At 40.2% G+C, this 23,284-nt stretch overlaps 1 protein-coding gene across 2 annotated transcripts in view; it reads right to left on the bottom strand.

Moving 5' to 3' along the window:
- Positions 1–229: 229 nt before the first annotated feature.
- Positions 230–23,284, bottom strand: part of Slc9a4 (solute carrier family 9 member A4) — a 60,611-nt gene continuing 37,556 nt past the window's right edge. For both annotated transcript variants that reach the window (XM_046420072.2, XM_046420073.2), the window contains 4 exons: positions 17,372–17,468; positions 12,220–12,351; positions 11,398–11,485; positions 230–6,515 (listed from right to left, as the gene is read on the bottom strand). In XM_046420072.2, the coding sequence (XP_046276028.1) occupies positions 6,160–6,515; positions 11,398–11,485; positions 12,220–12,351; positions 17,372–17,468 (673 nt within the window). In that variant the 3' untranslated portion in view covers positions 230–6,159. The remainder of the gene's footprint in view (positions 6,516–11,397; positions 11,486–12,219; positions 12,352–17,371; positions 17,469–23,284) is intronic.

Here is a 23,284-nt window from a genome sequence, read left to right as displayed (position 1 = left end):
AAATGCTTCCAGAGGCAAAGCATTCTCTGTCCCCTCCCACCCTTCCAGTGGGATTGCTGGTTTATATTTCCACCATAGGTACCTAACACACTTTGGTGCTCTAGAACATCCTAGAGTTTGGAGCTTGTCAGGTCAGGGGTTCATTTGGTAACTAAGGACAAATTTCTTTGAAAGAGACAGCTGAATGAAATTCAAAAAGAAACTCAATTTCAAAATCAGACACAAAATATTTGATGGGTTCTCAAAAAAAAATTTAATGACTCACAATGTCAATCTTGCTCATGATCTAATAAGCCATATTTTCAGGTTTTCAGAATGACAGCATTCATAGTATTAATTTATTCCTTTTAAGGCAAAGTTCTCTTTGAGCACAATGGAGCTTGCCTGTTTCTTCCTACTGGAGAAGAAGAACTCACAAGTAAGAATGCTCTCACCATGTGGAACCAAGTCACTTATTAAATTCCCAGTTCTACTCAGGGAAGAGGTGCAGGTTGGAAGGTGTCCACCAAGACAGATCTGGTGTCCAAGGTCTTCCTGGGAACAGAGAGATATTGCACTTGTTCCTTAACACCCCACCTTCCCAATCTGTCTCCTGTCTTTTAAGATGTGGCGATTCTGGCATTTTCAAGTATAAAGCATTTTGAATAGTGGCTGGCATTAGAAAGGACTTAAAATGTGTTGGCTATGACTATCTTATTCAAGACTTATTTCAAAGTGTGTCTTAGTGAACACCTTGGCTTTAGGACCATTATCCCGATTTAAGATCTGCATGTCTGTGTCTGGAAATGGGCAGTGTGGACCCTCTTGGTTTAGTTACAAGGTCTTAGTTACTTTGTGGAATAAATGCTAACTTGAAAAAGGTTATGGAAAAGGCAAAAGGAAAGTTTGATTTCTAACCAGCCATACTTACTGGATGGAGCACCCCTGGCTTAGCAGCTCATTAGAGTCTCAGAAAGAAAATGAATGTATCAAGCCAATTACTGTGCACAGATGAAAGGGCACATCACTTGCTAATTACAGGAGGGACAAGCATTTTTCAGGCATCTCTTTTATTCCCTTTGACTTATGGCCCCATTAACAGTTAGCAGTGACTGGTGTCCTCAATGGCAGCCGTCTGTATGCACTGCTGGGTTTCCTCAGGAGGATTTAGAAATAAGATATTTGACAGAGTTTACTCAGGAAAGCAAATTAAAAACTACAAGAAATCAACTGGTTTATTTGTGGATAAAATATATTTGCATCAAACTTAGACAACACCAACACACTGACTTTAGGAATTTACTTTGCTTGATTTCTGAGCATTATAAAGTATACTAGAAACTATTTTTTTCTATATTGAAAACATTTAAGCACTCATCTCTCTAGTCAATATTTTTAAATTGAGAGAGTCACTTGTTTTGGAGGGGAGTTCTCTTATAGAAAAGAAATTTGAGCTAAGGAATTAAACCCCATTAAGATTTTTTCCAACAAAGAGAAGATTCCCCTTGTAGTCACTGACTATCCATATGATACGTGGATGAAGGGCCTATAAATTCATGGTCTTTTGAAAATAAATCAAGATTAGAATTGTACCCCAGGATAACTGTCCCCCAAACAGGAAAATGCAATAATTTTGAGGTCATGACACAAAAATAAGCAAGATGAGATGAGATTGTGCTGGATTGAAAAATGTGAACTCACATCTTGTCTCTGGTTTTGCTCTTGATTGATGGGTTCTGAGTGAGACATGTTCAGATAAAGTTGCGTTCCTGTTTTTCATTGCTCTCTATTTTCTGTGACATTCTTCCCTTAGTCCCCTTGAGTATCCTCTGTTCTTTCAATCAAATTATTTCTCAGATTTCAGTTACTTACAACTCTTCTTTACTTTTTTGGGGGGTGGAGGGGTACTAGGGATTTTTTTTGGTACTAGGGGCACTTACCCACTGAGCCACATCCCTAACTTTTAATGTTTTTAATTTTGAAACAGGGTCTTGCAGAGTTTCAAGGCTGACCTTGAATGTGCAATCCTCTTGCCTCAGCCTCCCATGCCACTGGGATAACTGCTGCTGCCCCAAACACAGGTACGTGCCACCGCCCTGGGCTATGTACAATTCCGCATGCCATGAAATCAATAGCTCTTTAGCTTACACAGTTATAACCAAAGTGATCAAACTCTTGCTTTGAAATAAACACTAATCTAAAAAAAAATTACAGATCATCTCATTTAATCTTCATAATCATTCCAGGAGGTAGATATAATCATTACCTTATTTTATCAACTGGCACATTTCAGCTTAGAGATGATACTTGCTTTGCCCAATGGCGGCAAGTACCTGAGTAGGTAGGAAAGAAGTGTTCTGGGACTTCCCTGTAGGCTGAAGCCAAGGAGCTCAACTGAGGACTTGAGCTCCTCCTATGCACCTGCCTTGGTTGTCGCTTCATAGAGGAGGGTCATTATCACAGAATTCAGGTGGTAATTCCATCCCTAGCTCTCAGGACCCTTAAGAAGACAGATTTGAAGTAGACACTTTCAGGAGAGAGGTGCAGAAGCACGTCTGGACTCTCACCCTCCACTCTGCCACAGCAAATTCCCTTCAATGGTCAAAGTTTCTCCTTTAGCAGGTGGATCTGCGACAGGAGGAGTGCCCAAGGCACCACATCAGATCTGAGGAGGATGAATAAGAACAGTTACTGGATCCCTAACACCAGAAAAAGTGGAAAACCTTCAAGGTGAAGTCTGCTGTACAAGATCAACAAAAAGCAATGGCACTCTGCCCCACTCTAGAACCCAGTGAAACCCAAGGCCTTCCAGGCTAACAATATGAATAGGTTTTGGAAAGTTACAAGCCAAACCAAACAAAAACTCATCGAGAGACATGATTTTTGGTGTTGTGCACCTGATCTTTCGAGATTGGAAATAAAAGGGCAATATTTTTGCAGCCCCTTGCAGGGAATGTGGACTGTATGGGGGTGGGGTGGGGGAAGAAACCAGGCCCAGGGTGGGAACCCTTATGCAATTTCATTCCCTCCATGAGGTGAGTAGGGAATAAGAACGGGCCTTCCTCAACACACAAGGGGAAGTCCTTTTGCTGCACTGCCCTGGATCTGTTGGGAAAATGCATCCTGTGAAACCAAGCGCCTTCCTCGGGCACCTGTCATTAGCAGTGTGGAGAGAGATGAGATCAAACTACTTTGAAACAATAATGAACTGTCCAGACAAGGAGGCCATTTTCCCCTGAGGTCTCCAAGCCTGACAGAGCCACCAGCATCACTGGGGCCCATAGATTGATGCAGAAGCTTCAGAGCCACTTCCCAGGATGGGACAGTTGAGGTAGCCAGCCAGGCTGTAGATACAAACGGCCTCAGGGAAAGAGCTCATTGTGGTTTCTGTTGTTCAAAGGTAGTCTGGTTACTTGATTGCTGATTTAGAGCCTACAGTGACCAGAGGATCCAGATAACTGCTGCTGCCCCAAACAACTTCTCCTTAGGAACATTAGCCAGGTGCCAGGATCCCAGCCAACCCCTTAAAGTAGAAGGTAAACAGATGAAGAATGTGACCATGGATGACTTTTTCCTTTTTCACGTTTACTTTTACCTTTCATGGTACAGTGGTCTTCCTGCCCTCAATTCCAGAGTCTCAGGCACCTGCATTCAACTGTGCTCCAAACACATTGTGTGGAAAATTACAGAAATAAGCAATTCATAGGTTTCGGATAACTATTTTTTTTTACAATACATTATTATAATTGTTCTATTTATCATTATTGTTCATTTCTTACTTGGCCTATTTTATAGATTAAACTATCCTATCTATATATGTACAGAACTAAACAGTCCGTATAGAATTGGGCACTGTCTGCCTTATCAAGGGAGGAACTATTCTACAGAATAAAAGCGAGGCAAGTGTGCATTTCATGTGCAGAGATCTTCCTTATCTTGCTACTCTCCAGACTACTTATATACCAAATGTAAGTTTCTCCCTAAGTCTTTGTCTACCAGCCTGGACGGTCTGCCTTTTTCTTCAGTCTCAGTCTGCCTTCTGCCTATGGAAGGTGATTCTTGGCTCCTAAAGGGAGTTTTTCCAAAAGCTTTTACCAATTAAATCTCCTCTTTCATCCCACCACCCCTCTTCTTAATGGCACCTATATCTGAGAGAAATTCAAGAGAGTGTGATGCATTCACTAATCCTTGGGCCCCACTGGCTGCTCTGGGAAATGGGCCCTTAAATTTCTGTTGTTACATGAGTGGATCCAGTATGAGGACAGAGACGCTCTCCCCCTCCCAAGAATCAGTTTTCTACATGCAGCTTTGCAAAGGAGAATCTGATGACTCTTCTCTGCCTCTAGCTCCATCTGTAGTTTAAGGATATTGACTCACTGTTGTTATCTCATGAAGAATAAGCTTTTTTTTTTTTTTTTAATTTTCTTGTTGCTTTGATTGCTTGTTTGTTTAAACAAAAAGAAAAGCACAAAGATCCCTGAGTTTTATTTGTCCTTCTATCCCTTTGTACTGATTACTATCATTTGATAGTGTGCATTTCTGATTCAAATCAGCACATTTTGATAACTGAGAAGCAGCATTATATTTCAGATTCAGAGGAAAGACAAACAGGCTTAATTGCTATTTCTACCACTGCAGCAGGAATCTGGGGGAGTCACTCACAAAAGTAAATCTGGGGTGATGTCTTGTGTCCTTGGTTGAGAACAGGTGTCTATAGGTCATCTTGGACGACAAGACCTTTCCCTTTCTAGGGAAAGCAGACCTTTAACTGCCAACATGTAACATCTCAGGGTCTCATTTTCCACATCTGGAAAATAAGATCGCTTGAGGACACCTTTTCTAACACCCTTCCCAGTTCTGCAGTGTGATCATTAGTACCCCGTGTAGTCATCTACCATGTTGGAGACACCCATAACTGGTAAGAGAAAAAACGCCAAGAAATAGAAGTCACAACTGATAAATGGATAAAGTTAACATGAAGAAACTATGCTCCCTTGACCACTGAGCCATGGGCCACCATAATAAGTATTATTCATGTATCTGTACAAACATAATTCACAGATAATGTATATTCTATTGACATATACAAAGGAACAGAGGGCACCTAGGGGTTATGGGCCCAAAGAAAGTCTAGGGATCTGGGAGCATTTAATCCTACTGATGTGTAGGATTAAATCAGTTGGCAAAGACAGTAATGGTGGGAGGATATTGAGTTGACTGTCACACACTGGTCATTTGGCACATTATTTAAAAACTTTAAAGTGCTTCCTAAATACAAGTGGCCAAACAGAAAAGAGGGAAGGAGAAAGGAAGAGGAAGCAAGGAGGAAAGACAAAGTAGTCTGGTAAAATTGGTGAGCTGAAGTAAGAGACTCAAGGTCAAGATCAAGGTCAAGGTCAAGTTAAATTGAAGAACAATTCCAAACTCTAGAGCAAAATATCACACCCCACCAATGTATTCCTAATAAATACCTGTTATTCATGTCATTGTTATTAAACTGTTTGCAGCCATTGTGTTTCTAATCTTTGTTTTAAATCAATATTCTAATTATAAAATAGACATATCCATTATTCAAAGGTTAATGTGCATATCATACCTATCACTATTACCGAATAAGTACATCAACATTATAACAAATTTTACCTCTCCTTTGAAATGTAATTATTGTATATTGAATATCAAAATCAAAACAGAATCCCTTCACATGGGAGAAAGGACAGCTCATTATGGGACCTTGGTCAAGGTGTCCTTATTTGTAAACTCAGGGATTGAGCCAGGTGGCTTCAAAAGCCCCCTTAGTTCTACTTTGATTATAAGTTACACATGCATATAGTTAATTAGATTACTGACCAATCACACTTACATCTCAATATAGAACATAGATCAAGTAGTCTTGATAGAATGTCCTTAGGAAATTCTTAGAGACCAATTCCTGGGTAATGGATTTCTATCACTCTCAACAAATTCATCTGCAACGGACATTGGCCAAAGATGTGGCTCAGCTTTCAGGTTTGCGCCCAGTCCTATAAAAAAAAATCTTCTGCTTCCTATAGACATGGGTCCAAGAGCTTAAAAAAAAAAAAAAAAACTCATTAGCTGTCTTCTGAAATCTGAAAACCCCTTCACAGTAAAAGGAAGATGGCCTTCAACATCACAGAAGTGACCTTGGGAACTGTAGAACTATTTTCTTTGGAGCAAAGGACTTTGGGACTCGTGGTGTCCCCGGTTGTGTCCCGGCTCGGCTGTCCATCTGGATCCAGCAGCTGAGGCCGGACCCTCTGCCTCCTCTCCAGGTTCATATTCCTCATCGACGGCGTGGAACAGAGGCCTGGGCCTTAAGACTGCCCTCCTGCCTCTGCCCGTGAGCTCTTCCTGGCTGCCGTTCCCTTCGTGACCGAAGCGCAATGCCCTCCCTCCTCTGTGTAAATTCCTCATCGGGATCCTTTCTTGTGTCCGTCGCCTTTCCTGGAGCATCCCTGTCCCAGAGGGTGCGCTGAAAGTGATGGGTGGGAATTCTGAGCCACTCCCATGGTCATCTAGGAAAATGTCAGGAGGAGGAGGTAGAAGACTTGATCAGAGTTAAGACTTCGCATCCAGATGACAAAAACTCAGGGCAACCCCACTTGCGCTCCTTATTTAAAATCAACAGAAGGAAATCACCAGGCCTGGTGGCACATGCCTGTAATCCCAGCAGCTCGTGAGGCTGAGGCAGGAGGACTGCAAGCTCAAAGCCAGCCTCAGCTGTTTAGTGAGGCCCTAAGCAACTCAGTGAGACCCTGTCTCTAAATAAAAATAAATAAAATTAACAAAAATTTTAAAGGAGGGGCTGGGATTGTGGCTCAGCGCTCAGTGGTAGAGCGCTTGCCTAGCAAGTGCGAGGCCCTGGGTTCGATCCTCAGCACCACATAAAAATAAATAAATAAAATAAAGGTATTAAAAAATTAAAAAAAAAATAAAGGCTGGGGATATGGCTTGGTGGTTGGGTGCCCCTGGGTTCCATCCCCAGGACCCTCCCCCAAATAAATTTGTGGTAATATATACATAACAAAAAATTAGCCATTTTAATCATTTAGAATAACCATTTTTGTGTACGGCACAACAGCATCAAGAGTAATCATATTTTTGCATAATCATCACCACCATTCATCTCCAGAGGTTTTCCACATTCCCTGGTTCACAGGTTCATAGGAGTTTTCAGCAGCCTCAGGACATGCCAGGGGTTTCAAGGTGAGACCTCTCTTCTTAGAAATCCCAGTGAGCCCCAAGGCAAATGGACCTTAGGAGAGTGAGTGGAGCCCCCCACGTCAGCTTGGAGCTCCCAGACATCAGAGCAAGGGATATCCTGATGCTAGAGGGCACGGGAAGGGCTAGGACGGAAAATACTCCCTGAGTCTCAGGCTCCCTGGTGCAGGGACGGCCTCCTAGGGGACAGTCAGCGCTGAGGTCTCCCTAGAGGGCCTCAGGTTGTTTCCTGACCTCTTCCTGCTGCAGAAAGACTGCACATTTGGAGAGAGGAGTGGATTCCAGTGGTCAACCATGCCTAGCTGCCCACTGAGGATGACCTCCGCCTCCCCTTGATTGTCATTGTAATTATTAAAAACTTATGAAGTATAACTGATAACACAATCCCACTTCGCTACTTCTCAGATTTCTAGTTTGGCCAATCTCAATTAGATGACGACACTTAGAACCACCTGAGTACATGGGAGAAAAGAAAACTCACTGGGACTAAGATTTCATTTCACGTCTGTTAATTCATTAAAAAACTGGCATTTTGAGGTGTTGGCTTTCTTCCAGGAACACCTGTCTCTAACCAGGTGGAGTCTTCCTTAATGCTCCTCAATAGTAGCACTAAGGCCTAATTTTTTGTACACACCTAGTTGGTTCCAAGCCCTGTTCTAACAGCTCTATGAGCCTGTTCACGTGTGTACCCTCTCTGTGCCTGCCTGACTTCACTTCCAGGCAGAACTTTTGCAGGTGGGTGCTGCCGATATTACCTTCTTCTTTACTGAGTACAAACAACAGTGAAGAAATTGAATTGTATTTTTTCTTCATATAGGACCTTGCTAATAGTTTGAATGTGGTTTGTCCCCACTAAAGCTTGTGTTGATGCTGAATTCTCAATGTGACAGTGCGGAGGGGGTCAAGAATTTAGGTGGTATTCACATCTTTTTCAGAAGACAGGATTAGTTCTCTGAAAAGCAAATTGTTATAAAGTGAGACAGCTCCTTTGTCCCCTCCCTCTCTTCTGCATGTGTCTGCTCACCATGTGATGCCACATTCTCACAGGCACTGCCCCCATATGATGTCATCCACCATGTTATGATACACGATGAGGAACTTACTAGAGGCCACATACGTGATCTTGGACTTCCTTGCCTCTAGTACCATAAGCTAAATAAATCTCTTTCCTTTATAAATTATCTAGTCTCAGGTGTTGTGTTATAGTAAAAGAAAATAGGCTAAGACAGCCCTGTATAAAATTTCCAGACATTTGATGGTCTTTACTGAAATTGAGTAGATGCCATTTCCTGGAGGCATCTATTGACAGGACAGGATCCTCTGACCTATTAATCTAGGGAATAATATAAATATGTTTCCAAATGTCATATAACCCATGACTTCTGGAATAAAAACTATAAAAAAACTAATAAAAAACTATAATAAATCTAATAAAAAAACACTGTTTTGCAAAGTATAATATTTCTTTACCTTTCTACTTTTTTTTGTAATGCTTATTTAAAATTTAAGTCTGCTTTGTAGTCGTCTCTGCTACTAGAGTCATGTGATATTGATGTTCATCGCATAAGAAATAACTGTAAGACTTTTTTATTTTCTATTTAAACAAATTACAAAAATAGCACTGGGTTATTTGCACCATGAAGTTATTTTAAAGTCAATCTATTAAACACTCTATATTTGGTGCTCTTTTGGTTTTTATGGGGTTTTTGTTTGTTTGTTTGTTTTGTTTTTTTGCTACCCTTTGTTTGTGGGATAGCCCTTTGATAATATCAAATAATACTAGTTACTAGAGTGTAGTCTGGGAATAGAAAACCAGATCAGTGAAACAGAATTGAGTGCCCAAAGCTCCCTGCAGGGTTCATGACTTCGGTAAAACAAAGGCCACATGTTATCTTGGAGGAAATGTGGTGCTGGGATAGAAGCACAGCCCTTGAAGCGATCTGAAGTTCATCTCTACCTTAGTCCTCACACAGAATCAATTTCAGATGATTGAAGCTTAAATGGGAAAAAATAAGCTATTAATGTTCTCAATGGGAAAAAATGCAGGAATCATTTCTTAATTTTCTGTATCCGTTTTTTTAGAGAGTTCTTCAACTTCATTTAACCCCATCAATCCCAAGTTTTATAATTCTGTGACTATTTCAACACAATTTGCAAAGGTTCAGTCAAATAGATTGAAGATCATAATAGAAAGCATAGATATGTTATTATTTTAATTAATATTCTTATAAAAATATTATTATTATATAACTGTGTGACATATTTTTAATGATACTAAGTTTTTCTAGGTATTCTAAAATCTGGGACAATGGGACAAAGGGTTAAAAAAATCAGCAACCAAAGGGGGAAAAAATGAACAAAGGCAGACACAGAAAATTTCCCCAAAGAAAGGCAGTCATGGGCTGGGGATGTGGCTCAAGTGGTAACACGCTTGCCTGGCATGCACAGGGTGCTGGGTTCCATCCTCAGCACCACATAAAAATAAAAAGTAAAGATGTGTGTCCACTGAAAACTAAAAAATAAATATTAAAAAAATTCTCTCTCTCTTTAAAAAAAAAGAAAGGCAGTCATCTCCAAAAATATGGAAGATATTTAACCTCGCTGAAGATCAGAGATTCATATGAAAATTAAATAGACGGTATAAAATTTACCCTTCCAGATGTAGATTACTCACAAATTTGACACATCTCAGTGATGATAAAGGTGTTTTGAAAAGACCATTCTCACAGACTGTTGTGATTAGTGATATAATCGTTTGGGATGATTGTTTAGGTAATGTATGTAATGTACAATTGTAATTGTAATGTGTCAATCAAAAATAAAATAACACAAAAAAATTTAAATGTATTTGATTTTTGACCTCAAAATTTTACTTACAGCAAGGAACTATTTGGTTATGTATGTAAAAGTCAATCACAAGTGATATAAAGTGCTTATAATATATCAGTGCTTATTAGTTATTAAAAATTAGAAATATCTTAACTGATTACTAATTAGAAATTAACTGAATAAGCTGTAATGCTTCTAATAACTATTATTTAGTCATTAAACTGAGTACTAGATTCATAGCTATTGACATGGAAATCTGTCTCCATTACTGTTGAATAAACCAACAATTTATGACATATCAAAGCATGACTAATATTTGATTTTATGTATAATATGATGCTGTGTTCTTGTAAATTTTTTTAAAATCAGATAGGGTTGATCTAGGGGTCAGGGTGGCATAGAGAGAATAATGGAAGAATGCCAAACAAATTGGTTATGGCACTTATATCTGGGTGTTAGGGTTTCAAGTGCTTTTAACTTTCCTCACTATGCATTTTCTCTACTGCTTGACTTTGATTTTACAAGAAGCATCTCTTTAAATTAGAGAATTTATCACTTTAAATAATAATTGCATTTACTTCTTAAAGATGTAATTCTACAATCCTGCAAACTTAGTTTACTTGATTTCCAATATGATTTTTCTTTTTCTACATTTTTTATTGATACATTATAGTTGTACATATGATGGGATTTGTTGTTACAGATTCATGTACCAATATGATTTTAAGGCTTAATATTTTAGGAAAATCAACATACATAATATAGCATATGGTATATATCGTATGTCTCCTTTTACTAATAGAAAACCATTTTATTCACATTTTAAATAGCAACTTGGCTTTTGTTAGAATAATAAGTAGCTTCAATAATTCTAAGAATTCCACTTAAGAGAAACCTTTAATCAGTAAATTTTAAGTTATTTCAGTAAAGATTAAGCAACTTTGGAGAATTCTGCTCATATTTAAATTGTGGGTGAAGCCCACAACTTCAGTAAAATGCACCTTTTATGTTTCTTTAAAACAGAGGTCAACTACCCTGGGTCTATATCTGGTCTGCTGTCTCTTTCTGTGGGAACCATGAGCTATAAATCATCGCCAAATTTTTAAATGGCTGGAAAAAAACGAAACAAAGATAATTGTTCATAACAAATAAAAAAATGAAGTAAAATTTAAATTTCAGTATCCATAAACAAATTATGAATTTTATCTATAAAGCAAGTTTTCTTCTTTTTCTTGTCCCATAGGTACCTTCATAATATTCATGATTTTACTTCCTGGTCTGCAAATCCTACTGTATTTACCAACTGACTCTCTACAGGAAAAGAAAGTGGCCACACATGCACGTTACCTGAGGACTCAGGAGCTCTTGTGTCCCTCTCTGGTGGCTGCAGGTTGCTGTAGGGAACCGAGAGGTAGCGGATGTTTTTGGTGCCAGCCTGTGGGTAACAAGTAGAAATAAAAAGTGGAATGAGCTTTTGCAATTAAGACCTTCCTATAGCCAATAAAGCAGAGGACAGACCCACACTGCAGCACCTGGGTTACATTACTGGCTTTCAGTCACTTTTGTTTGAAGAAAGCAGAGAACTTCCATCTTCTCTATGTATAAATAGTATTATAGTAATCACTCCACTTTTTAATATAAGGAGCACTTTGCATATTTCAAAACTTCAGATTAAAATATGTTCCTTTTTGTCATATAACTGACTGCTGTGAACCTCTGAATCTTATTTCCATCAACCCCACTGAGATTAGGGTCTATTTTAGTCTCAATTCCACCCAGAAATCCTAAAAAGATTGTCTGATGTGGTCTTAGGTGCAGTGGGGATGTGACAATTAGGCCCCAGGGTCTCAGCAAGAACAAACTCTTCCCTGTGTCCTCCTGGGAGGGCCAGAGGCGCTGGTCCAAAGAGGACCCCTGGCATGCTCAGTATCTGGCCTTTGTGGGGCCTGACTCTAGACCCTCAGCACAGGGTCCATGTGGCAGTCACTGACCTCCTGTGGAGGGCAGTTCACTCCCATAAACCTCATGGGCAGGTGCCTCCGGTCACCTGGACAGAAAGCAGAGGTTGCTTGGTGTCCCTCCCTGGCAGCAAGGTTAGTTTCAGTATCAATGGTGGCTCAACTGAGGAGTTGATTAACATGTGCAGACTGAAGGAATGTCCCCACGCACCGGCTTTGCCCAGGGCAGGCTGTGACCTTTCCTCATGCTTTCTCTCAAGGTGTTCTGACGTCGGATGAGAATCTCTTTAGCCTGCTTCTCGCTTGTTTGGGGTTTGAGGTTGTATTTGTTGTAGGATGGGGTCTGCAGAGAGAATGGAAAATCCAATAGGTAAGAACTTCTCCAGTGCAATTTCCGGCCCCAGGAGGCCACGGACACATCACACACCTGAGACAGGTAGAGCAGGTAGGCACAGAGAAGCTTGGCTGAGAACTGCTTCCCTTGCAGGTAAGCAAGCCTGGGCCCTGAGAAAAATCTGTAACCTGTGGCTCCTGTCCTTGGGGGCAGAGCTTAGGCTGCATCCAAGCCTTTCTCAGCTGTTCTAACCTGAGGTACCCTCAGACCTGGCTGCCCCATGCATGCTTTCTCTTTCTCGGGTTGTGTGGGCATGTGTGTGCATATTTTAATTTTATTTTATGTTATTGTGATGGGCCAGTGGTTCGTAGGCATTTGAATTTCATAGATAAGAAAGATATAAGTACTACTTTAGAAATTTCTAGAAGGTTGCTATTTTTAAAAAAATTTGCCAATTATGGAAAAATACCCCCCAAAATCGAATAATTTCTACCAATCACTATTATCATAAATTCAGGAAGGAAGAGATCTTTTAACCAAAATTAGTAGGAAAGACATACTCTAAGATAAAGAACAGGGCTGAAGTTGTGGCTCAGAGGGAGAGCAGCGCTCGCCTCGCATGCGTGAGGCACTGGGTTTGATCCTCTGCACCACATAAAAATAAAAATAAGATATTGTGTTCACCTATAACTAATATATATATATATAACAACAACAACCAAAAAAGATAAAGCACAGTCCTTCAAATTCAGTTAATTTATCTTCATGATAAATTTCTTCCTTGTTCTTACCCAAGACCAGGAAATATTTGTCATGGATCAGAGGCCAACATTGGTGCTTAAACAGATGTTTGCAATACGAACAGCTGAGACTCCTTTTCTCCCTTGCTGCTACCTTGAGGTTCATCAGTGCATGACCACTTTTGGGGGGGCTAGTCGGTGACATACTGTGTGCACTGATAAACCACAAAGTCCTGCTGCATGATGGAATTGGGACTGCAAGTGTTATCTCTAAAGGAATAATCAATTCAACTGCAATACAGCAGACATTCTATCATCCAGATGACACAGAAGGCATAGCCTTTTACCAATGAATTGGAAGCCGGATATGGTAGTGCACGCCTGTAATCCCAGCAGCTAGGGAGGATAAGGCAGTAGGCCTGCAAGTTCAAAGCCAGTCTCAGCAACTTAGCAAGGCCCTAAGCAACTTGGCAAAATGCTATCTCATAATTTAAAAAAAAAAAAAAGGTTGTGGCTGGGGATGTGGTTCAGTGGTTAAGCACCCCTGGGTTCAATCTCTTGTATCAAAATGTAAATAAGAACTAGGATCCTGGGCTTTATAAGGCTTCCAGTCTCTGGAGGAATCAAGTTAACAATGATATAATTCTATGTGCCTGTGTAAGTGACACATGGTTGGGATCACCTGGGATTCGTAGAGTACAGGCAATAGGTGCTTGATGAGGCTTGGATGTGACAGGTTCATTGCTCTAGGGCATGCATTGAAAGATGAGAGAGTGTTATCCTAGGAGGAAGTTCCAGAAAGAACAAATACAGGGCCTATGTATGACAAGGGCCATGAACAGACTTGGAGGGAGAAATAGGGGGGCTACTGGAAAAGAGAAGGAAATGGTTTGTAACCATGAGAACCAAGTGCATCACTCCAAGGGTAGTGAGAGACGAGACTGCAGAGGTCACAGGGGTGGGACAGGCCACCAAGAACCTCTCAAGGAGCGGAGACTTGATCCTGCAGACCTTGTGTCCCTTAGGTGGGGTGTACCCACACAAGGGTACCACCAGGTGATACACGGGGTGCAGAAAGAAAATACTGATGCCTCCATTTCTGTTGGTTTTTATCCAAAATGTACAAAAGGGATTAAGCCTCATTCGAACTTAATGCATGGGTTTATAGTGGGCCCTCAATTCATCCAGACATAGTCAAGTTTCCTGCCAAAACAGAAAATGGTGTCCCTAGTGGGGAGAGTTTGGCGACAGTGTCCCCGTGCGTTCTATTGGTTTTCAGTTTCTTATTTGTGTGTTAGTGGATATGCAGCCAGTTGAGTAGACTTGTGGTTTTGATTATATATTAACTGGACGAAACCTCACAAAATAGATGATTATCTGTAAGGATTTCCACAAGGCAAGGTACAAATTGAAGGCCAAAGGAGCAAGGGGAAAAGTTGACTTTGCTCCTCTCCCCATAGACACTCTTTATCAGCCACTTTGGATAAGCTAACTAATCTAACAAGAATTTGGCCAAAATATTGAATTGTGATGACAATTGAAAATATGGATTCTTAGCCATCACTTTTAAGGACAGACCTTAACCTAAGAGCATTTTATACACTGAAATATAAAACATAATGAATGATATGGACACTAACAGAAAAAGTATTTAAACATTAAAACTCCAGAATGTTGAGACAAAGTTTTATACTTTTCCATCAATGTTAAAGTCATACAAACCTGAATGTATACATATGTTCCTACTAGGAATTCCTATGCCCAGACCTAGGAGGAGGCTGCACTTCAACATTTGAACATTGGCTCTTCCATTTTGCCTCACCAACCATGAGCCTTGTCTATTTGGTCTTTTGCAGGGATCACAGAATTTCTATGCATATAATATACATGCCAGTTTTTTCCTTCTTCTCCCTCCATTTCTGCCCTCTTGTGAAGCTGATGGTAAGTGGTTAAAGTCCTAAATTCCCCATTAAACCTTGAGTCCTAAATGAGAGAAAGAACTCTGTCTTATTCAGTTCAGTGTTCCTAATGCCTGGCCCAATACAGATGTGTCTAAACTATTTGCCGTACAGAACAGAAATTGAACGAATTGCTGTGATCCTTTAAAAAAATATGCAGAAACTCTGAAAGTAACCTGACCCCATAGGCCACCCCAGGAACTGCAGATCAACCTTTGACCTGTCCTTAGGTCTAAGGAGGTTCTTCTCTCAGATATTTGGAAGAAGTGTTTTTCAAATTCCATTCCCTTGCATTCCTGAGAGCTTCCTGTGTGGTGGTCCCACTGGGAATTTCCAGAGGTCCCTCCACTTCCCTGCTCATGTAGATTCCATCCTGAATGTGCCAGAGGGACAGACTTCAAACAGGTGTTGGCTGGAGATACAGCCCATATCAACCGTGTATGACGATCACCTAGAGTGAAACCCTGCACTCATTCTGGAGCTGCCCCCAAATGACTCCTAACTCCCAGGACAGACTCTTCCAAGACTTGGACAGTGAGGAACACTCCCGTCACCAGGCCTGGACCTATTACCCAGCCTGGAGGACCTCAGAGGGCTCCTACATATTCTTTATATCCCTCAGCAAAAATGTAGATTTCTTACTAGACAAAGTATAGTTGTCCTGGGTTACATTTCTATGATGATTTTTCCCTTCAAGAGAACAAAAGCATCATCATCATCATCATCATCATCATCATCATCCATGTAGAAGAGAAGATTCTCATGACCCTGGTAAAGCTGGAGTTAGAAAGGAAAACCAAGAAGGGGTGGGATTGGTGAGCCTCACTCACCAAAGTACTGAAAGAGAAGGCCAAAAGGAATCTCCTAGCTGTCACCTCCCTGTTGATCAATTATGTTTTCCTCACTGGATTCCCATGGTGCTCATGTCTAAATCCTGTAGGTGAAAAGCAGTCAGTGTACTCAAATTGGGGGAAATAAGGAAGAAAGATGCCACTTCAATTAAAAGGGAGAACTACGGAGGCCAGATGGAGGAGGAAATTTAAAAAAAGAAGGAAGGGGGCTACCTGGGATCCTGCCCCAAGTGAAGAGGATGGGTGGTGAAACTGTTTAGCATGGGTTGGAATTCAGGATCTCCACATCCATTTCTCTATCGCTTCATCAACATGGGGGGAAAGCTGGGCACCAGGTACCTGGTGGTGCTTATATACACCCTTTGGCTCTCACTAGGAGGAAGTTCTTATCTATTGATCTAAGGCAGGATGTGATTTTCTTACTGAAACAGTTTCACTTGGAAAGATCTGAAGGCAGTGAAATTCAAGCAGCTCTCTTGATGGTGACCTACATTCCCTCAGCTGGGCTGCAGCCTTTCACTGACACAGCCCCCTCACCATGGACAGGAGGCCAGAAGACCTTCACTTTTACTGGATTGTAAGTCTGATGTCATGGAAAGAGTATTGGGCAGGAGGTCAGAAGACCTAAGCTCTGAACTTGGATTGGTTTTGGGACCTTTCATAAGTCAGACCATCAACTTCACTAATTTCTGTGCCTTCTACTTGAAATGAAGAGCTTTGATTTTATGATTTTTTTATTCGATTAAGATTATCATCTATAAAGAAAGACGAAGGCCCTCACAATGGACATATGTGGTTATTACGATCGTACCCAAGAATCAGGATGGACGATTAAGTCTTCAGATTTTGAAAATAAAGTAAAATAACTCTTAAATGGATGATGTCAGCATATCTGTCATTTAATTCAGCCAAAAGTTCTTAGGACTGCCTCATTCATTGCCCTCAGAAATATTCTTGCATGTACATTGGTCTAGCGACTGACATCTACTACAGATTCCATACCTATTTCCAAAACTGAAAAATAAGATGCTTAATACCTTTCTTGCTTTTTTTTCTGGTCTTCAGCATTATTGTTTCAATATTCTAAATGACTTTGACTTTCTTTTATTGTAGCTGAAACCACTGAGGCAGCTCTGCTATCTTCAGTGCCCTGGTGCCATCTGTCTTTGGTGTGGTGGATGAGCTTGACTGCTTATCTGCCCTTGGAGGACAGGGAGACCTGATGGTTCTGGAAAACTCCAGGCTGCAAGGCTGGGGCAGCCTGACCCCTAGAGACAGCAACTAGGTTTGCATTTCTTTTTATGCTACAGGTGCCAACTTTGTAGCAGAAACATGACAATTAACTTTCTGTTCTCCAGACTGAGCAGAGAGAACTTGTTCTAAGTGGCTGCTTTAGAGAGGACATGCAAACAAGAGCAGGTTCCTGAAGGCATGGTTCCCAGGACAGGCAACAGCAACGAGGCAGATGACTCATACACACCCTTTGTCGAACTTGGTACATGTTGCGAGTCAGGATGTCCCTCATGGACTCCACATCTTCAGGGGAAAGTCTTTTAATTCCTTGTATCCTCTGGGCCCTGGAAACATCATTAGAGAAAGAGGAACATTATTCTCAAATCTTGGCAAGAGATACCACATAAACACCAGGGTGCCCCATACGATTGATGACCCTAAGTTTCAGAACCCCTTTATACATAAGTTTTTTTTATTGGTATTAATGAATTGATTTGAAATGTCAGAATATGAGTCTTGAAGCTTCAAAAAAGAATTCCTCAGAGCTCTTATGTCGATTTAAGGTGACAACCAAGTAATTTTTCCCCTGCCACTCTGTTACAAATTAACATGTTTGTAACATACAATAAAAATCAATTAATAGAAAAGGATACCATAAAATGCAATACAAATGTTTTATAAAATGACTCAAAGTTTGACTCTTTGTTAGTTCTGTATTTAATCTCATTATGGACAGGGTGAAAAACATTTCACAGACCCACACCATCCACATGACATATTCTGAGTAGCACTGACCTAAGAAATATTAAAGCTGCAAGGGTGGTACATTTATCTTAGAATCGGACCTTCAGAGATTTTTATTTTGGTTAAAATAAAGAAAACTAGAATCGCATTTAACAAAGGGAATCAAACGCTTCACACCATGAAGGTCAGTCTGCTTTGAGACACTGGGCACTATGAACCCCCGAAAGAGTTTAAAATCCAGGTTATACCCAGGTTAGCAGTCAATGAGCAATTGTCCTCTGGGGATTTCAAGTCACAACATTGCTATGGGAAGAATCCACATGTGACAAGTGTATTTGATTACAATCTACTGGCAGTAATTTTTTCAAAACTTTTTATTACGTGAGTAGTATGTATTTATTGAAGGAAGGAAGCAAGCAAGCAAAAGAAAGAACGAGCTACGACTTCCTTTTAATATCTCCACCTTCCTTCCTATCTTTCTATGAACCCTAATTGTTACTTGACTCCATGTTTGCTATTTCTAGCTGCCGCTATAGTAAATACGTAAGGGCACTGATGGCTTTAATATCTGCTTTCATATGTTTCTAGGTTAATTGATCACAGAGATGAGTAATGATTAGTTCCAATACAGGCCATAGTTAGGCATTTTCCCCCCCAAATTAGTATCTATGTGGTCATAAATTTTAAGGATATTTAAAATGTAACATGCAATTGGAAGGAGATTTTAAAGGACTTGGATACCAGACATCACCTCATGCCAGGATTTTATTTAGCCATCCTTTCTGTACATTGACTAATGCCCTTTCTACAGAATTATTGAAATCAGAGGTTCCCTATCCTAAGATAGGGCGAAATCTAAAGCTGCAAATGTTACCTCTATTGATATTCCGTTACCAGCCTTGGTGATCTAAACATTATTATCAGGGCATTTGAACCCTACTGTGTAAATGTCCTTCAAATAAAATTTATTTTGAATTAGGTACACTCACACACCCTCATAATCTGAACACATTCCTTCATTATGGTGGGTGTAACATATGGCTAAACAGAAACACCAGCTAGCCAAACAGTTCCATTTTCTACATTCATAATAAAACAGACAAATAGGAAAAAAAAAACAATGATAAAGGAAATGACAAAGTGAAACTTGATACAGCAATAGAGTTATGCTGGCATTTTCCCCGCTGTGTAATTGGCCACTTTAGGAAGGAGCAGACTTAATTAAGCTCATTCAGGCTGTGGGCTGGAATGAGTAGTTAGGGTGTCTCAAAGGTAGGGCCTCTCCTGGACTCCACAATGAGAAGCCGCAGTGGCAAATGGAGGTGTGGCCAACTTGAGTGGGGTGATGCCTGGAGGTTTTTTTTTTTTTTTGGACACTTTGTTAATAAAATTATTCTTGAGATGTTCACATCACAAGCACAGGAAAGACACAATCCTTAGAAAAACCGAGTGGACAAAGATGTCTGGGTCAAAAGATTCAAATGACAAACTCTAAGACTCTTGACCCTGGAAAATTCACTTATTGTCCGTAAAGGAAATCCCCATCACCTTAAATAAAAGTTCTGTGGTAATTTCATGGTTCCTAAAATCAAACTAGGAAAACCTCCATCCAGATGTATTTGAATGCAAGTTTCACTTTCGTGTGTGTGTGTGTGTGTGTATGTGTGTGTCTGTCACCGGGGATTGAACCAAGGACCTCATGCATGCCCTACCAAGTGCTTTACCACTTAGTTACCTCCCCAGCCCAACTAACTCTTTTTTTCTCAAATGCCATTGTAATATAAAAGGTAGCTTTAATTCAACTGGAATCTAGAAGATTTTATATCCATTCCCCAATATGAATTCCCAAAGATCAAATATTATATACTGTTTGTTTAGAAAAATACATGAACTTTTAATAGTGTAGCCCTGAATTCCATGGGAAGAGTGTGGCTGGAAGCCAACACATACACCATCAGCTACTCTGTGCACCAGGCTACCTTCAGTTTTTTTTTTTTTTTTGAGTCTTTTTATTGAGACCACCTAGATGACTAGCATTTAGAATAAACGAAGCATGGATGAGAAGATGACTTCACTCCCTGTAATATCACTTTCAATTCTGGGAGTGAAATATCACATCAGAATCTATATCCCAGAATTGCCACAAGAATTCAGAAATGGTGCACTCTTTCAAAGTGGGATCAGTTCAAAAAGTTCTTCAATTACAGTGGAACTATTTTATGCTTTAAAAACAGATGACACGTTAAAATTACTTGGGAGTTCTAAAATATAATACGATGAGGCCGTATAGTTGCAGTCTTGTTATGGTAATAAATTTATAAATATTTTAATGCCCCTATGATATTAATCAAGATATTTCTAAAGCTTCAACATTTTTAATCATTTGGAGCTTCTTGTCCTCTAAGAATTTCAAATAGCTTATCACTCATGAGTAAAATAATAATGAAATAATAATGAAAGTATGCATTCTGCCTATTCCATAGAGTAGGTTTGATATTTGAACAACGTAGCAGCAATGTGGTTTCATAGAATCAGTGTCATCTGAACTGTCCTGTGGACAACCCTGGTGGTAACATTCTCCTGAAGGTCACAGAATTTTGAAATCTCAACCTTTTGTAGAACAATTGCTTAAACTTCTAAAGAAAAAAATATATGAGCATTTTGTTGTTATCATCTCATACAGATTACTAAAAAGCGAGCTGAGTACACACTTCTTTTTCCTATTATTGTTTGAAGGTTTGTTTATGAAGAAATTAGCCGCTTTGATCTCAGGAGGGAAGTTCCTTTTTGCTTGATGTCCTACAGATTTCTGATGAGATCAAATAAATGCAATTTAAATCTAAACCTGTATTAGACATCAGCTTTAAAAAAATCCTCTCTCTCACCTCAGTTAATTAGCTAGTTGGGGATATAGTAGTAGAAAAACATTTCTTACCTGTAAGATTCCCTTTCTAATCTGGAATCAATATCTGAAGAATTAATTGAATTGGGGGAAATGGATTGGGAGGCGACTCTAAATAAAGTTGGTTTAAAATCCCCTTGAATGTGGGGCAGTTGCTTATGGCCAACATAATAAAGAGATTCAAAATACATTTTAGCACATGACAGACTGATTCTCATTTGCGATAAGTGCCCCTACATTCCTAGACCAAGTGCTCATATAAATGGAGAGCAAAGCAATAGAGGAAGTTGCTAATGGTCTAACTGCCTGGAGCTGTCCAGCCCTCCCCTACCCCTGCATTAACTCCAGTTCATCCTTCAGTGAGCAGGTTACATGCCAGGAGGCCAGCACGCTCACCTCTCCTCTCACATACTAGCATAGCTCCCTATCATTGATGATTGCACATTGCACAGTTTTTGGAAAAAATGAATGTCATGACCCTGCTAGAGGATAGTGTCCACAACAGCAGAGTCTAAGTCTTCTTTTACCATGCATGATACGCAATAGGTGCCTAATAAGCAGCACTGGAGCTAAGGTACCAAGTGTAAGGGGTAAATAATCATTAAGTAAGGTTTGAATGCAATATTGTAGAAAATGCAGGAAAAAAAATCTTTAATGAATAAAGTATCAACATTTTTAATGAAAACAGGATCAGCATTCCTGATTTTTTCCTGTTGCTTCCGGTTCCACTCGGGCCCAGTCCAGCTTTGCCAGTAAATATTTGTCAGCACTTTCCCCTTTTGGTATCAGAAGCTTCCTTAAAGCCGTGCAATGAGAAGCACCCACAAAAACAAACAAGCCACAAAAACAATCTCACTAAGGCAGAAAGCTTTCTGTTTATACTGCTATCCTCAGGGAATCTAGTTTAGATTTTTCTCAGGCCACATTATGAAGGAAATGGTGTTTCTGATTCATTAGCAGGTTAGGGAGGAAGGTGTTGTCTGAGAAATCACACTCAAGCATCAGTGACAGTTTTGTGGCTAACTATTTTTAGCTTTTCTCTCAACTTGCTTTTCTAATGTGAGAATGTCAGTGAGCTCATGATCAAGTGTTTTTATCTGCTGAAGACAGGATAGAGGGGTTAGTGTCCCTTTCCCTAAATATATAAAGTGATCAATTTTCCCAATTCATAAGTCATTCCTTGGAAGAAAACTGAACATCTTCAGGAGGTGAATTAATTCTTGTGACATTGAAGGAACTCTCATTAAATATCAGAGAGGTAAAGCCGATTTTAAAAATGTCTAGCCAGCTGTTGGGACAATTGGTTAGCACATGGTCCAAGAGAAACACCTTGTTTCAAAAAAATCATCCTGTAATGATGGAATTATACGCAGGTACCACCTCTGCCCACACCGCCTCCACCTCAGCCGCCTATGGTCCTTTTTCGCCAGGAAGCCAGCCAGTGATCTGCTCCTGCTCCAAGCTAGTCTCAGAGTCTCACAATGACCTTTGCCTTAGACACAACTGCCAATGCAGCTTTCTCTTTAAACAGCCAACTGACCAGCACCCTCTTTGCTACCACCACTCAACCCTTTGTGGCTTGGATGAATGTCACCCGAAGGCCAGGGTGTTGATAAAGGGAGAGCCCTGAGGACTTTCAAAAGGCAGAGTCTAGTTAGAGGTTTTTAGGTTATTGAGGGTGTGACCTCAAAGGGGTTTGTGAGACCCCAGTTTCTTCTTTTCTCTGTTCATTGGTTTGAGACGTGAGCACTCGCTTTTACATGTACCCTTGCTGTGGTATGCTACTGTCACCAGAGGCCCAAACTAATGCAGCCACCAGACCTAGGACTTGAACTTCCCAAGCTGTGAGCCAAGACTAACCTCTCTTTACTCCATAAATAGCCTGGGTCCGGTATTTCACTGTAGTGACACAAAGCTAATACATACATCCCCAAGCCCAGGTTAGCATCTCAGAGAGGCAACATGTCTCTCCTCACATAAGAGAGGTAGATAAATGAATTATGGGAAGGAGAAAAAACACAGTGGTAAGAAGGGCAGAATCATGAATGGGGTTTAAAGAACAGAGACTGCTGGTCAAGAGGAAAAAAGAGAAAATCTTATACCACACGCTGCCATTCTATAAATGTACTTGCTCCCTCCCAAAGGAAGATATTGTATAAGGGGGCAATTTTTTTAATATTTATTTTTCAATTGTAGTTGGACACAATACCTTTATTTTATTTATTTATTTTTATGTGGTGATGAAGATCGAACCCAGGGCGTAGCACGTGCTAAGCAAGTGCTCTACACAATCCCAGCCCCTAAGGAGGCAATTTTTGCTAGAAAGTAATTTTTCTCAAAAACAAAGTGATATATATATTGACCTTGGACTAAGCCACAACATGCCAAGATTTCAGTCTTAGTTTTGTATGATTCGTCCTCACTGCTGTGGTTTAGGTCAGTGTCCCAAAAGACCATGTGTTAAAGGCTTCATCTATAGACTATGGTGCTATTAAGAGGTTTGCAACCTTTAAG

The sequence above is a fragment of the Marmota monax genome, unplaced genomic scaffold (assembly GCF_021218885.2).
Source record: "Marmota monax isolate L192 unplaced genomic scaffold, Marmota_monax_Labrador192_F-V1.1 WCK01_AAM20220418_F8-fsc00178, whole genome shotgun sequence".
In the NCBI taxonomy this organism is placed as follows: domain Eukaryota; kingdom Metazoa; phylum Chordata; class Mammalia; order Rodentia; family Sciuridae; genus Marmota; species Marmota monax.
Note: the sequence above shows the minus strand (reverse complement) of the source record. Positions and strands in the feature narration are given on the sequence as shown.